This window comes from Triturus cristatus, chromosome 2_2 (assembly GCF_964204655.1).
Source record: "Triturus cristatus chromosome 2_2, aTriCri1.1, whole genome shotgun sequence".
NCBI classification, from domain to species: Eukaryota; Metazoa; Chordata; class Amphibia; order Caudata; family Salamandridae; genus Triturus; species Triturus cristatus.
This window is the reverse complement of record NC_140582.1, coordinates 358,919,962-358,935,666: the sequence shown is the minus strand read 5'-3', so window position 1 is coordinate 358,935,666 and position 15,705 is coordinate 358,919,962. Positions and strand designations below refer to the sequence as shown.

The 15,705-nt window shown below is 43.1% G+C and overlaps 1 protein-coding gene across 15 annotated transcripts in view; it reads right to left on the bottom strand.

The window, feature by feature from the left end:
- ANK2 (ankyrin 2) overlaps positions 1-15,705 on the bottom strand; it is a 1,556,458-nt gene that overhangs the window by 391,294 nt on the left and 1,149,459 nt on the right. For all 15 annotated transcript variants that reach the window (XM_085641446.1, XM_085641452.1, XM_085641444.1 and 12 more), the window contains 3 exons: positions 12,426-12,524; positions 6,756-6,953; positions 3,423-3,521 (listed from right to left, as the gene is read on the bottom strand). In XM_085641446.1, coding sequence (XP_085497572.1) covers positions 3,423-3,521; positions 6,756-6,953; positions 12,426-12,524 — 396 coding nt within the window. The remainder of the gene's footprint in view (positions 1-3,422; positions 3,522-6,755; positions 6,954-12,425; positions 12,525-15,705) is intronic.

The window sequence follows — 15,705 nt, the reverse complement described above, 5'->3', positions numbered from 1 at the left end:
TAGAGCACTTTACTCGAGGCCCCCGGCTGGGTCCCTCACGGGGCCGACCGGGGTGGCGGTGAATGTGTGGAAGACAGTCACAAACTCGTTGGGCTGGAAAGATAGGCTCACCCTCGCCACTCCGTTGTATGACTCAGATATGCTGGGGAAACTTTGGCACTCTAAGGGATTCGAGAAATGGGATCTGATTGGCATCTCCAGGGTGGGCGACCTGCTGGCCAAGGGGCGGATTAAGTCGTTTGACGAACTACGGACGGAATATGCGCTGGAGGGCACGGAATATTTCCGGTATGCGCAGGTGCGCCATGCGCTGCGGTCGGTGCTCGTTGAGGGGGAGAGGGTGCCTGAGTCCTCTCCCTTGGAGGACCGGATCCTGGACGGCCATATGCCGGAGAGCACAATCTCCCTAATTTACAAAAAGCTCGTGAATGTCCGGACCGACCTCCTCATGGGGGTTCGGGATCAGTGGATAAGGGACGGCCTTGAGCTGGACGATGAAGATTGGCAATACGCCGTCTCCTCTCCTAAGGAGGTCGCGATCCCCGCCAGACTACGGCTGGTCCAGCTTAAGATACTGCACAGAGTCTACGTCACTGGGCCCCGGCTGGTTCATATGGGCTATTCCGAGGATGGGTTATGCAAGAGGGGCTGCGGGATGGTGGGCACCTTTTTACATATCATATGGGAGTGTGGTGTGATTGCGGACTTTTGGAAGCGGATGCACGTGGTGATGCAGGAGGTCACGGGTATAGTACTGCACCCAGAGGCGCGGGGCTGTCTTTTGAATGTGTGGGGTCCTACGGATTATGACGCAGCGCAGACTCAATGGGTGACCCTAGGCAATATGGTGGCTAAGCGAGATATAGCACGACTGTGGGGATCCCATAGCCCGCCCACCCTGGATGCATGGAAGGACAACATGGACTGGAGCATGTTTCGGGAGAAAACGGTGTATAGTGCACGGGGGAGGCCTAAGAAATGGCATAAGGTATGGGGAAGTTGGAACCAATACAGGGGAGGCATATGTCTGCCTCCTGCCATTGAACCGCCAGAGGAGCAACTTTCCCCCTAGCCTCACTTCCGACTTGGGTTTTTCTGATGCGCCTCCGTTAGAATGTTAGTGCCTCTGCTCTCCCTCACCCTCCAGATCGGTGGTTTGATTTGATGTTGGAAATGGGGCCGCGCCCCCGCTGGAAACTGGCACGACTTTGTGGTGTATACTGCCTTGCTTGTTGTGTTTATTGTAGGTAGTTTTCAAAAATGAGACCTTTGTCATTCTCCTGCATTAGAGCCATGGAGGACTTCACGTGTTGATTGTTTAGCTGCCGAACCTCCGGGATGTCGGCTGAATAGCTGTGTATCTGATTTATGCGAATAAAGGTTTTTAAAAAAAAAAAAAAAAAAGACTGCCAAAGTGAAATAAGGAATATCCTTCCAGAAATAAAAAGGTTGTAGTTACCCTCATTGGCAAGTCGTGACAAAATTCAGATTTGAGGCTTCATTTGTAATAAATAAGAGAGAATTGTGTTCGCTTTTTAGATACTAGCAGGAGCACCGAATTACAATCCCACAGGGTAAACAACACATAAATACAACTGTTAGCATTTTATCATTTACGTGGAAGTCTGTAGAATTTTGTGGTAGTTGAATCCTACATTATAGCCAGCGTAAAGGTAGAGCTGTGCTAATTGGTTGGCTCTGTGCCAAAGCTAAAGATATTTTTGGTTTAAACAAATGTTTCAAAATGCCCCACACAGTGATTGACAAAATGTACACTGCAGAACACCAAGCAAATAGCTGCGTGGCCAGACCCCTTGACATCTGCAAAGGCAGCCATTACTGCTTTAGATGCATATATACATGTGATGGTTTACTGGAGAACTCCTTATGTGGCTGATGTAGGTAATGATGTGCATGAGTTCATAGTGATTTATTAAGAGGCTCTGACCCCCTCTGGCAGCATGTGCAGGAAATCCGTAACTGAAAGCAACATAGGACAGACCCCTTTTTCCCAGCAGAAACAAGGCCAGCTTCTGGGGGTCAGTGTACAGCAATGTGCAGGAAACAAGCATGATGGATCTTTTACATGAAGTTAAGTGGCCATGTAACCATGGTGAGACACAAAATGATAGCACCACGCTGCTAACCTTGTTGGGCAGCCTCTTCCATGTGACTTGGGTTGGCTTCCAGAAAGATGTACAAAGGCCTCGGCCAAGCGTACCTTCCTGTGTCATAGTGGTAGCATGGGTCTTTCTTATACCCCCGCTAGGTAGTAGGGTAGTTGGCTCAGCATAAATGGCATGAACGTCTTCTTATTGGTCCTCAGCCTGTACTGAATGTGCACACTGCAGCAAAGCAGTCCTTTGAACAGCACTAGATACAAGCACCCACGATTCCTGAGTTGTGTTCATATGCCTGTGTTTTTATGTTGGCCCATATATTGTCTGTGCCAAAAAACCAAATTGAACAAAAAATGCACCTCACTTGTGATGTAAAGGCACCTTAATTTAGATGTCTTTTCAAAGCATCACTCTGGACGATGTAAAGGTCCAATGAGAGTTTACATGATATAAATATATGCATATCAAATTAACTCTGCAAAGAATAAAGTTTGAAATGAGGGTGGGACCCAGGACTGTTCTGCAATCTGCGTTGCAAGGACATATCCCACAGAATGCACAATCTTACCTACAGCAGGGTCACCAAAGGCAATGGGAACTTTGCATTAGAGATGTGAATACGCCAATATGCACAACTATAAACAAATCGTATTTTAAAGGGAGTGAACCCATTATACTAAATCTGAAATGCTTATTAAAGCCTTGGCATTTTATTTTAATACCCCACTTCTGAAAGGTTTGTGTACTCAGCCAGTGTACTGGTAAGTAAATCCTTCTTGGTCACTTGAAATTGGTTTATTTAAATGTGGCTCAAATTTCCAAGTTGAATGATACCTTTCGTACCCTAGTGCCACAAAAAGCCAAGTTACGTACATGGGCAGCCACTTCCAAATACTTGGAAATGAGTAGGTATCTGTGGCTTTTTACACAAACCCAGTTAATTTGCGCACAGTCAATACCCAATGGCTTTTCGCGCTTCTCTACAGAAAAGTACGTATTTTAGGGTAACACTTGAGAAACTGCAACACTCTCTTTGAAAAAATTAACACATTAATAGAGTTCTGCAAAAGATTTACAAAAACATACAATATTCTTTGTAGTTAACCATTGTGAAACTTGTGTTTCTTTACAATGTTCCACCGATTCATCTTAAATTTGACTTTCTAAGATGCAAGAAAATCACTGATGATTTTTCCTAAGCACATATTTAGTTTTCATAAAAGGAACCATTGAGTTATTCTCCAAACTTTGCCTGATTACAGTGGATTTCTACAAGCTTCCCCTCCAAGAGAGTTCCTTTACCTTTCCAGCAGAGTCTGGTGGAGCGCGCCGCTGCAGGAGGAGTTTTGCCACATCCAGGCTTCCATACTTTGCTGCGACGTGCAGAGGCGTAAACCCTTTCTGCAGACGTTCAGATAAAAAGAATGTTAGATTGGGAAAAGATTCATTAAAAGCTGAATTTTGTGGGCCATACACGTTATTTCACTGTTGCCCTCTTAGTGGGCACAATTGTTGTGCCGCTATTTTGATGCAATGGTTGTGTATATGTGCGTGTGTATACATGCATGTTGCACTATGATATTTGCAGTTTTTTGTATACTGTCATGCAATTATGGCAGGGGGAGGCAAAGGGAGTGGATTAGCATTCTTTTCGGGAGTATGCATGTGTGTGCCTGATCCTTAACTGCATCCAACATGTCGTGTATGTGTACTCATCACAGGAGCTTTGCTAGGAATTTGACATCAGCCTCTTCGTTTGATTGCAGTTAGGAAAAGGTTTTAATTAGGCAAAGATCATCTTGGCCACTGCTGCTGTAGACATTTTTTTCCTTGAACTTTCAGAATAAGTGATTTCACTGTTTCCAGTCCTGAGAACAATGCTTTATTTTGAAGACACCTGATGTCCAGTGTCTGAAGTTACAGAGAAAGTACATCCATTTCCACGGTGACCATGGATGTTTGGTAGCGAGAGGTACTCTCACCCTTCCTTACTTCAGGCATGCTGGTAAACCCCCGGGTGACGGTAGGGCCATTAGAAATGTCTGAGGAGGAAGTACTCCCACCCTGTCCTTCCTCATGTGACATTAGCCACAGTATTCAACATCTGATTTGGCCAGAGTGGGAGCAGCTCCCTGAGAATGACCACAGGCTTTTTCATGTTCCCAGCATCTTGGACATTAAAAGAATTCAGGGATGGCCAGGGTCGGACTGGGAGGAGAAAATATGCCAGGGCACCAGAAAGAAAGTGGCCCCCATCATTGCATTATATAGCTTAAAAAGTGGCCCACATGTGCTAATGTGGACTGTTTCGAACGTGTAAAGACTTGCTGTATATGTGTTTTGCAAGATAACGAAGACCGCATACATTTGTGCGTGTTGCAAGTAATGTTTTTGTCAATGTCAGGGAAATAAACAGTAAAACAGGCCCGGCAGACCATAGAACAGACCCTCAAACAGCCACAGCACGGCCCACACACTGACCTGTACGAACAGCCCATCAGCAACTGCCTGATTGCCCTATAGGCCAGTCCGATACTGGGGCTGGCCTGCCATATTACACACTACTGGGTGTTTTCAATACTTCATCATTCTAGGACACTGTTGCTAGAAAAGCATCCACCCTTAAACAGATCCTTTGCTTATGGATGTCGCAGCTGCAGGAAGCTATCAGGACATGGTCCTTAAATCCACCATTTTGTATGTGTGTTTATATTTAGTCATAATTTATATTTAGTCACAATTTAGAATCTATATCGGCAATGGTGTACATACTGTTCATTCTGGACCCATAGTCCTCAAAATGATGAGTAGAGATGTGAATTCTTTAAGACATGCCTACTACCTCACCTCAAATACCTTAACAGCAAATATTTTTAATAGTAACTTCACAAAGTATTTGTACCTTGAACACATACAATGACTTATCCGGCCTCTGTTTAGGATTGCACCATCCATCTGGTCTTTTATCCGGACACTCTTGTTGCGTCATCAACATGGGGCCTCTTACCATCCTTTCCCCCTCCTACTTGTATCTCCTTACTCTGCCCCACTCCTCCTGGTACTCTGCCTTACATCCCTCTAGATAGTCTTAAAAATTCTACATATAACTTCAAGACCAGGCACTGTAACTAACCCTTCTAAATTGATGATAGCTAGCCTCTTCTAAGCCAGTTAAGCAGCCTCTGAGAGCCTCTAATGAGTATACCCTGGGATTAATGCTTCTTTGTACACGCTGACGACTCTCTAAATGTTACCGTTTTATTGTGAGTTTATCATCCATTTATAGACCTGGTTTACTCACCCAGTGTGAATCAAATTTTCCAAATTCTTTTTGCTCCGCATCTTTGTAAAGTGCCACTATATAAAAACTTACGTAAATAAGCAGGTCAATTTGTAGGGGTGTTTGTGAGTGATCCTGTGCACACCCAGTGAGATTCAACATAGCATGAACACCCTTCATTGATATCTACTTTGACAAGAAGTTATGTTTACCCAGAAAAACATCATGGATAGCCACCCTCTCGGGCATTCAATTCACATCACACGATAGGAGTTAAAGGTTTTAAAAATGTAAAATAAAAAAGAACTTTAGAGTTTTGTACTTTAAATAATATCATACTAAAGACCCTGAACAAGCATACAGGGCATGAAAAGCTTGCAGTGGCATCAGTGATAACTACACGCGGATCTGACTTCTTCCATGTTCCACGCATTCAACAAGTGCACGAGACCTAACACTACGCGTGCTGCAGCCCCGACTCAGTAAGCATTTTTGCTTCTTACACAAGTTATACCTGTCTAGATTTATAAATAACAACCACAAAATGAAAGAGTGACAAACTTAGGACCACTGCCCACATTATTGGGACCACTGCACGCATTATTAGGACCATTGCCCGCATTATTAGGACCACTGTCCGCATTATTGGGACCATTGCACGCATTAATAGGACCATTGCCTGCATTATTGGGACCAATGCCCGCATTATTGGGACCACTGCCTGCATTATTGGGACCATTGCACGCATTAATAGGACCAATGCCTGCATTATTGGGACCACTGCCCGCATTATTGGGACCATTGCACGCATTAATAGGACCATTGCCCGCATTATTGGGACCAATGCCCACATTATTAGGATCACTGGCCGCATTATTGGGACCATTGCACGCATTAATAGGACCAATGCCCGCATTATTGGGACCACTGCCCGCATTATTGGGACCACTGCCCGCATTATTGGGACCATTGCCCACATTAATAGGACCACTGCCCGCATTATTGGGACCACTGCCCGCATTATTGGGACCATTGCCCACATTAATAGGACCACTGCCCGCATTATTGGGACCACTGCCCGCATTATTGGGACCATTGCCCACATTAACAGGACCACTGCCCGCATTATTGGGACCACTGCCCGCATTAATAGGACCACTGCCCGCCTTATTGGGACAATTGCACACATTAGTAGGACCATTGCCCGCATTATTGGGACCACTGACCGCATTATTGGGACCACTGACCGCATTATTGGGACCATTGTCTGCAGTATTAAAAGCAAGCATTGCCTTGTGTATCCACCATATTCTGCAGTCCTGCGCTACCCCTCACCCCAGGAAAGATCCTCTTACCTTGGTAGCTAGCGAGTGCGATGCTCCCGCCTCCAGCAGCACGGAGGCCACATCTAACTGGCCCTCCCTGGCGGAAATGTGCAGCGGGGTGTAGCCGTTGGTGGTGGCAGCATCCGGGTGGGCCATGTGCTGGAGCAACAACTGCACAATCTCGGTTTTGCCCAAGCGGGAGGCAATGTGTAGAGGGGTCTGTTCCTCCTGCGAACAACACAACGTACAACTGATCAGCCCGCGGGTGAAGGCAGTGCTTATCTGACCACGAAGGCTGAATGTGTATGTATAATTGTAACAGTGGGGCCTTGTGGCTGGCACGAACTGTGGACAGTTTCTCATGACGTGAGAACATTTTGAAACACATTAGCCTGTTAGAATTTCTGGAAGAGATCACAGATGATGAGGGATTAGTAACTCTCTTTCCTTCTGTGTGTTCATTTCATTTCAATGCTGTTTATCAGTTCAACCAATCACAACTAAAAAGAAAACGTTCAAAAGTAACAATGTTTCACTATATATGCAGTCAGTGCCCTTCCTGGGACTAGATTTCATGCGTTGTGCCAGCATTGTGCCTAGCTCTCTGTGCACTGGTGGCTGCTACATGTTTGCAGACATTTGCGCTTACCAGAAGTATTTTAGGGTGAAATGCAGTTGTCGTTTTGTGCAAATATTATTTTTACACTGATTGCTCAGTGGAAATGTCCTTTTTCACTAGTTGGCCCATGCAAATGATGGTGCAGATTTGCACTGGTTACCAATACACACAAAGATTCTTGCCTAGTGCAATGCATGTGATCTGTCTCTTGGTGTCTTCACAATCACAAGACACAGTGCCACGGTTTGCATCTGCACTGAAACCAGTTCCATTATGGCAGTATTTTGATGAATAGATGAAGCTGTCCACCCATAAGCACTTTCCTGTCATTGCCCTGACTTCTGATCTCTATTACAGATCTTACCTATAGGTTTTAAGTACCGCGTACTCTCAATCATCGTCACAAACACAGGCCCTAACTGCCAAACTGTGGTCTACCCGGGCTAGTAAGCCTCCACAGTCCAGTATCATATGCAGCATTGCACACCACCCATTAATCACTAGTCCCTTTGTATCTTTATCACCTGCACATTACCACTCTGGGGCGTTTACAGGTGATGATCTATATTTTTCCTGGGCCACTATAACAGAGCCTGTTACACATAATTAATGACTGCGTATTTACCTCCAGCACGTTTGTCATTTATTAAAAACATATTTTCACTCTCATCGTCATTTGGGATTCAGAGTCGAGCAAAGTTCTGAGGGGATTCATCACTAGGTAATTCAGGCAGATTAAAAGGAAGGGCACGCTTGTTCCTAGTATAATCGAATTTATAAAAATATCACATCAGCTGTTTTTTTAATGTCTTCTAATAGTCACAATAATTGCCAACTACACAACTAAATATGGCTAATTTAATATGTCATTATTGGTATATAAACACTGAAAAAAGTTGTGTTAAATCACATAACTATAACTATCAGTATTATCTCCAATCAATGTCTTGTGACGTCACAAATTACATCATCATTTATATCACTAGAGGCGTCATCTATGACGTCACATATGAAGATAACCATGATCAGCCACAGAAATTAGAGAGGGAAGTCTTGCATGGGTGAAAGTCTAAGGACCTGATAATGAGTTTGGCGATCTTTGAGTGGGCCGCCACACCAGTGCCCCGCTCCAACTGCCAAACTCGACCGCCGCTCACCCACCAGATTACGAGTCATTTCAGGGTCTGGGGGGCGGGCGGGCGGTACGGCTGTCTTGCAGCGCTGCAATTCAAAGAGGCATATGTTAGTCTTTGAACTGCAGCACAGAGGGAGCGCCAAAGCAAGCTTCTGTATGGCATGGAGTTTGCAGTCCATGCCATGCAGGAACTGGGGTGCATGAGCACAGGGGGCACACCCTGTATCTGCTGCATGCACCCCCATGCATAGGGGCACCAGGGGGCCCTGCAGGGCCCCTTACTTTCCTGACCACCAAACGTTTCATGGTGGGATCACCACCATGAAAAGTGTGGAGGTCAAGAAAGTCATAATATGCTTGGCGATGCCGCAGCAGCACCGCCAGCATATTAATGCCCCAGACCGCCACGCCAAGGGATCGCGATTCCCCAGCGGTTGCGGTGGTCACTTAGCGGTCCGACCGGCAAAGTTGTAATACAGTGGTCGGACCGCCAGTGTGGGGGAGAGAATGGGGGCTACAGTTTTGTTTTTTTTGCAGAGTTTTATATAGCGCGAACTTGACCCGAATCCAATCAGGTATCAGAGCGCTTTACATAGCACCAGTTACGTTACTTTCATGAGGACACACATTAATTTTTTTTTTGTTTGTTGTTAGGCACGGGAAGATTAAGTGATTTGCCCAGAATCACAGGATGTTCAGCATCATTACCAGTTCCCCTAGGTCCGAGGCCGAGCGCCCTAGCCGTTAGGCCAACTCCTCTGTTGCCCGGCACTTCCAAAATCGCAGGTATTGGAAAAACATTACAGCATTCTAAGTGTAATGAGGTTAATAGATTTCCCAGTTGATGTAAGAGGTTAGTGAAAATTCAGTGTCCAAAATGACGTACAAGTTCATGACTTTAATGGCTGGAGTTATTGGAACTTCAAGTTCCTTTGACAACTAGGCACATGGGCCCATGACCAGACAGGTGACCAGTCACAAGCGTGAATTTTGCTTTTGTTGCATTCAGTTTGAGGTGGTTGTCATTTATTCATCGGTTGCCAGCAGGTAAGGACTGTACCTTTGCTAGAAACAACATCTAGTTGGAAAACTATATTGTTAATAAAGGCTGCTGCGGTTGGACCTCCACGCAAAGGATATATTGCAGTACCACTGTCAACATCGCGATACCATCACAAAGATTATGTACAACACATTTTTTAAAAAGCTATTGTTTGGGATTTTTTATATAGTTACATTTGTGACATTATATGTGGTGTCATGTGTGAGATAATCGGTGTTGCATTTGGGAGCATCACGGTTGTATCATCAACCATAATTGGGGAATTTTTGTGGTTTTAGTTACTGTATCATAGGTATAACACTCATTAGACAACCATAATGTCCCTCAGCAAAAGATAATTTCAGTTATTGTATTGGAGTTTCTGAAGATTATATATGTATAAATCTATCTCTGGGGATTATTTTTCCATGCACAATAGGTAGGGGTGAACCTACAGGAACTACAAGCAGAGACCTGGGGAGGGGTCCAGGTCAGCGCTGGCAGACCCAGTCCCACCCACAATCTTCCTACCGGTCAGGTCTTGTGAAAATCATCATTGAGCACCACCACCCAATTCGTACAATGTGGGTGGTTAGAAAGTCTCTGGGATGCCCGTGGGTGGGATACCTCCTCCTGATTGGTGCACTCCCTGTCTCTGCTCCTCTTGAAACTGGTAGTTGAAAGGCTGGAGCCAGACCCTAGCAGTTGAAATAGGGGGGTTCACTGTCTAAAGCCAGGCGGCTAGATGAATGTTCAGCTTGGCTCACAAACCTTGTGCAGACACAAGCCTTGAACTGGTTAGAAATATCACACAAAATTCAATTTACTATTCTTACCATGTGCACTGTGCTCTTTAGAATCAGGCTGCAAGATACCTCCACAAGCCAGTAGCTAAAAGTCTGCGCTTGAGGGTCCTAAACTCTAATCTTATTGTGTGCACTGCTTACAAGTGCTTCGCTTTCAGAAGTCTTCAGTGATAGGAGACATTCTGTGGGATGACTCGATACATTTGTTTCCTAAAAGACCAATCATTTGACAAGAAGAAGAAGATGACTACGGCAACATTGTTCAAATACACCGATGAATTCCTCCTCCTCTTTCTGGAGTCCCATCCTATTCTCTTGATCACGTTTAGCTACTAAAGCAATTTAAACCACATATGTGGCCAAAACATAGTGGCCATTTATACACAGATGAGCTCCTTACTGATGATGCCCATTTCAAACACCAGTCATTGAAACCACAGACAACTGCACAGACCGTACAGTCAAGATAGGCAGATGAAGTTAGGAGTGAGCACAGAAAAGAAGCAGGTGAGGGGCAGACAATCAGCAGCACACCAGTCTACTTGTCGCTGTTTTGCACTATAAATGTGTGTCCTACTGGAAATGCACTGGCAGCTAAGCTGTAATCCCTCTGAACATCAAAGAAGGCATGATGGAGTCTGGAAAAACACTGATTAATTTGAAAAAATATATAAAGGAACACAATGTTTTTCTTAGGAGCCCACATCTGGCACTTCCGAATGCCACGGTTGCCGAATATCAAGCCTGTCTCATCTTAATTTCATGACATGCATCTTTCTCCCACCACCATAAACCTCCTCTCTCTTTCACTCTTGCAGGTTCTTTTTCATCCTGCGTTTCATGTTATCACTGTTTTCACTGTTCTCTTCCTCCTACTGTCTTCCTGTTCTGACTTTCTCTTTCTTGCTCTGGGTCAAAATCTGACAGTGAAAAATAAGGCCCGGTCTCCAAAAATTGGTGCCGGTACTCAACATCTGCAACCACCAGCACAAATTAAAGATTGAAAATAGCTCTTCTTTTTCAGCTTTAATCCGGTTTGCTATAACACTATTGGACCTGTAAAATACAGCTATACCACCATTGGGATATGGGTAGCAGCACCAGCCGGGATGGGGGTAGCAGGGACTGCAGGGCTCCGGGCACCTCTTGCAGGTTGTATGTCAGCAGTAAGGGAGGAATTCAGTGGAGGAATACGACTAGTGAAGGAACTATTAGAGTAAACATCCCATGATGATTTGAACTAAAACCAACGAAATGGTAAAAAATGGGGATGCGAAGTTCTATAAGGAACAGATTAGAGGACAGTGAATGTTGAAGAAGAAGCTGTCAGGTTTGGCAAGGATCTTACACTCAGAAATATAAATCTTCAGTTGCTCAGTGTTGACAAAATGGTAAATCATATTTCTTCAAATAGATTTCATCCATTCTTTTGTGATTTTATAACAAAAGTTTATTTAATTGGCCATATGTACTTTATAAGTAATATGTAGAATATTTGGCATATATGTTTGATACCTTTTTCCTTTTCTCTTGGATGTGTGTTACTCAATCTGTTTTCGACTAAATATGTTTTAATTGTCCCTATTTTACAGTGTCAGAGTATTTTCTTTTTTATCTTTGACCGAAAGTCCGATAATGGCAAGCTTTACTTGCAGCTTTATTGCTGCTTTTTTCCCTTCTCCTCTCAGCTTTTCTCTAACCATGCCAAGATTGCTGCCAAGTTTACACTTATTTATTGATGTATAAAAATTTCAATTGTTCAATTCTACAATAACACACCCACCTCCTTTCTTCAGATAGTGGCTCACAACTCCAAATTTCACCTCTCCTTTAATTCCTTCATCATTGTATCTATCTGTTGCCCTTTTTCCCCATCTTTCCTGTGATCTCTGTGTTTCACAATACCTCACAAATATTTCACAGACAGAACAGAATCCATGAGTGTATTAGCATATACAATAATATAAATAATTTTATCACAAAAGCTTGCTGTGTATGTTTAGAGTGAAAATAAAAAAATAAAACATAGTATCGGGCTTGAAACATGGCCTCTTCCTGAACACCGCGACGCATGTATATAGCGCAGCACAATACATACCCTGGCTCTGGCATCGACTAGAGCACCGTTCCTCAGAAGACAGCGAACCACTTCCACTTGCCCCGCACGTGCCGCCATGTGTAGCGCACTCTCCCCACGCTGCAGAAAAAGACCACAGTAAAGCAAATTAAGTTGCATCCCAACTTTGCAGCTATATCTGTAAAACACATTTCAGCGTTTGCTTAATATAATGAGAGTAAATCTTCAACAACACAATAGTCTGTCAATGAGGGGAATATGTGCACAGTGTGTGTTATTCTACCCTTTCATGGTGTAATTTCATGGTATATGCGGCACACGCGAGCCACTATTTAAGTAAAAAGAATGACACATTGATCACCCCAGGCCCTATGACTTTTCCGTGAATTAGTCTATAGTTTATGTATTGGGACTGCCTCTACTACATATAATAATGCCATACAAAAGCAAGGCACTGGAGGAAGCACCCTAGGATTAAATGGGGTCAGCGGTAGTTTATAAGTGGAGTGGAAACCTAGCCAAAAGTCAGCGGCATGTGCTAGTCCTAGATATTGCTTTGGTTGAACTATCACCAGCTTACCCTTTCAAACTGGTTTGACCAAGATTATTACAAGTGGAAAATGTGCATTTTATTGCATTACTGGTTCTCACTGGCTACTGACTGAAAGAGGTGTTCGACTGGTGACCACTACTAATGCTGTGTCGCAGATTAACATGGCTTCCTCTGAGATTCCAGAAAATAGACCTTCACAAAGTAGTAGCTAAGGCACAAATATGGAGACGAAAAGAGAGTGACAGTGTTTTCCTTGATAACAAAAAACAAAAACTCATGGTTTAACTATTTTTAGAAATAGCTGTTTATTACTAAAAACGATTCTGTCCATTGGCTACTTTATCTAACAGCCAGCAGTTGTTTTTTGACCTAAAATGCAGAGTTTGAAATTATACTTCTGTAGGTTTGATCCTATATTTGGAGAAGATATCCCATTGTAACGTATTCAAAAGTTGCATAGAGTACTGGAATTCTACTACAATGGTACATTTGCAGCTGTACTGCTCTTCCTCCTATATACATAGTCAGGTGAATTTTCTATGAGACATTTACACATTTAACTATTTTTGATTGGAAAATGTTTTTCCCTCTGGAGAACCCCTCCCCTTCTACCACCATGAAATCTTGAAGTCTTCCTTCTTATTTCTACCATCGAGACACAGTTACTCCAATCTTTTTGACCCCTGCAAGTGTTTCCAAGGTGAGATTTGCCATTTGAATACCCAAAACTGTATGAGTTATTGGAGTCCCCTTTCCCACTCCTAGCCCACAACTTATAATAAATAAAAAGGTGCCACACTGGAAGACCCTCCCTAGTTAAAGTGGCCTTTATGAGGAAAAAAACGACCTATCCCGATTTTGTAAGCAGGGTGTGGGACTTAGAATTGTAAATGATATTATTTCACATCTGAGTTACACAGAGGGGCACAAAGACACGTGAACTGGGCACTTTGTGGTTAGCTCTTTTGACTGCTAACATGAGAACCATCTCTGCTTCCCTACACTTACTTCACGGTTCTACTATATTTCATCTTCTGAGGTCTTGTCGATTATAACTGTGCAATTTAATTACACAGAATATGTGGCATAATTAAACCAAAAATAAAAGTGCAGCATTATAAAAACGAAGCACCATCAATCTACAGGAATATGTCACTGGGCCCCCCATTTTCATCAAAAGGGGGTGAAGGATGCCAGCAGGCCGAAATTGCCATCACCTTTGATATTATACCATCCCTTGTAAATTAAATAACATAAAATGCAATAACCTGAAAGTATTACTGTTACTTAGTACATATTCACGATTGAAAAAAGCACATATATGAAATGCATCTACAAATGAGAATAGATGTATATCAATAGATAATTTATATGCTGCTCTTAAACAGGAAAGTGTCAAGATAAACCAGCTGCTGTGGCCACTGAATGTGCAGTATTTCAGAAAGAGACAGGTGTATGCAGTTACTGCCAGAGTCACAGGTAACTGCATGAAATTGGATTGTAAATTACACACGGAAAAGACTGTAATTGGAATATGTGCTCTAGCTGTGAAAAACGGAGCCAGAGCGCGGTAGAGAGACCACTTCGGCTGTAGAAGAAACAAATTCTCTAGAGGGTAAGCTCAACTTTGGTGTGAATTGATCAATTGTGACTTCATGATTCAAGGGAAAGGAGAGTAAAAAAACTACTATGCCTGCCTACTACCAAAACATGAATTATATTACAGGTTTCAGAATACCCAAGACAAAATTATTACAAAACTAAACATGTATGTATGTATGTATGTGTGTTCTTATATAGCGCTCGACTTACCCTTGGGCATCTCAGCGCTTGCATTGGGAACCCGTCCTGGCTTTTTCCCTGTGAGATAACCCGTACTGGGCATCCCCAAGGTGAAAGCCAGGCATCCCGCCGCGGGGGGGCCGCAGTGGAGATTAAGCAAGTAAAGTGCAAGACCACAGTGATAGACTAGAATCAGTGGACTCCTCATAGAAATAGTACCAAACACAAAGCATTCTGCCCTATAAATTATAGGTTAATAAGCATCTCAATTTAACTACTAGAACGCTGAGAATTAAAACTATATTGAGTAGCATTTGGGAATATACAGAGCTGAATCAAACTTCAGAAGAAAAGATACTGGACACATAACTTATATTAACAACTTCCTATACCTTGGAATATTAAAAATATACAGTTGAACTATCCTCTCTGTAGGCTCATTGAATTAAAAGATTTAAAATAAATACAGTTCTGCAATAAATTTGCCTATATGACTAAGACATGTTTAAAAATAAAAAGCGAAAGAACAAAAGCAAACGTACACCACAGAAGCACATTCAACTGAATATTAAGCAACGAGAGAAACAAAGGTGTACGTGTAATGGAAGGAAATTGTCATTTTGAACTACATGAAGGTAATTCTCAACAAATAATTTTTTCATTCTTCTGTCTTGCGGCCACTGTGGGAAGAGAAGGGGGTGTCCAATTTAGGATTGTTTTGAGTTCATATTCATAGCTTTGGCTCAGTTCCACAATAATTTGGAAAAACGTGGTGCGCTTGATTGGTAAAAATCTGGTGATGATACTACCAATAAGATGAAAGTAAGACTGGCCACTCTTAGTGGGCGCAAAATGTGAACATTGTGGATATTGGTCAACAGGCCATAAGATGTTTTTAGCCATCTCAGCAGCTTTTGAAAATGGCGCCTTAGGACTGATCGATAAAACAGCCCTTCTGATGATCAG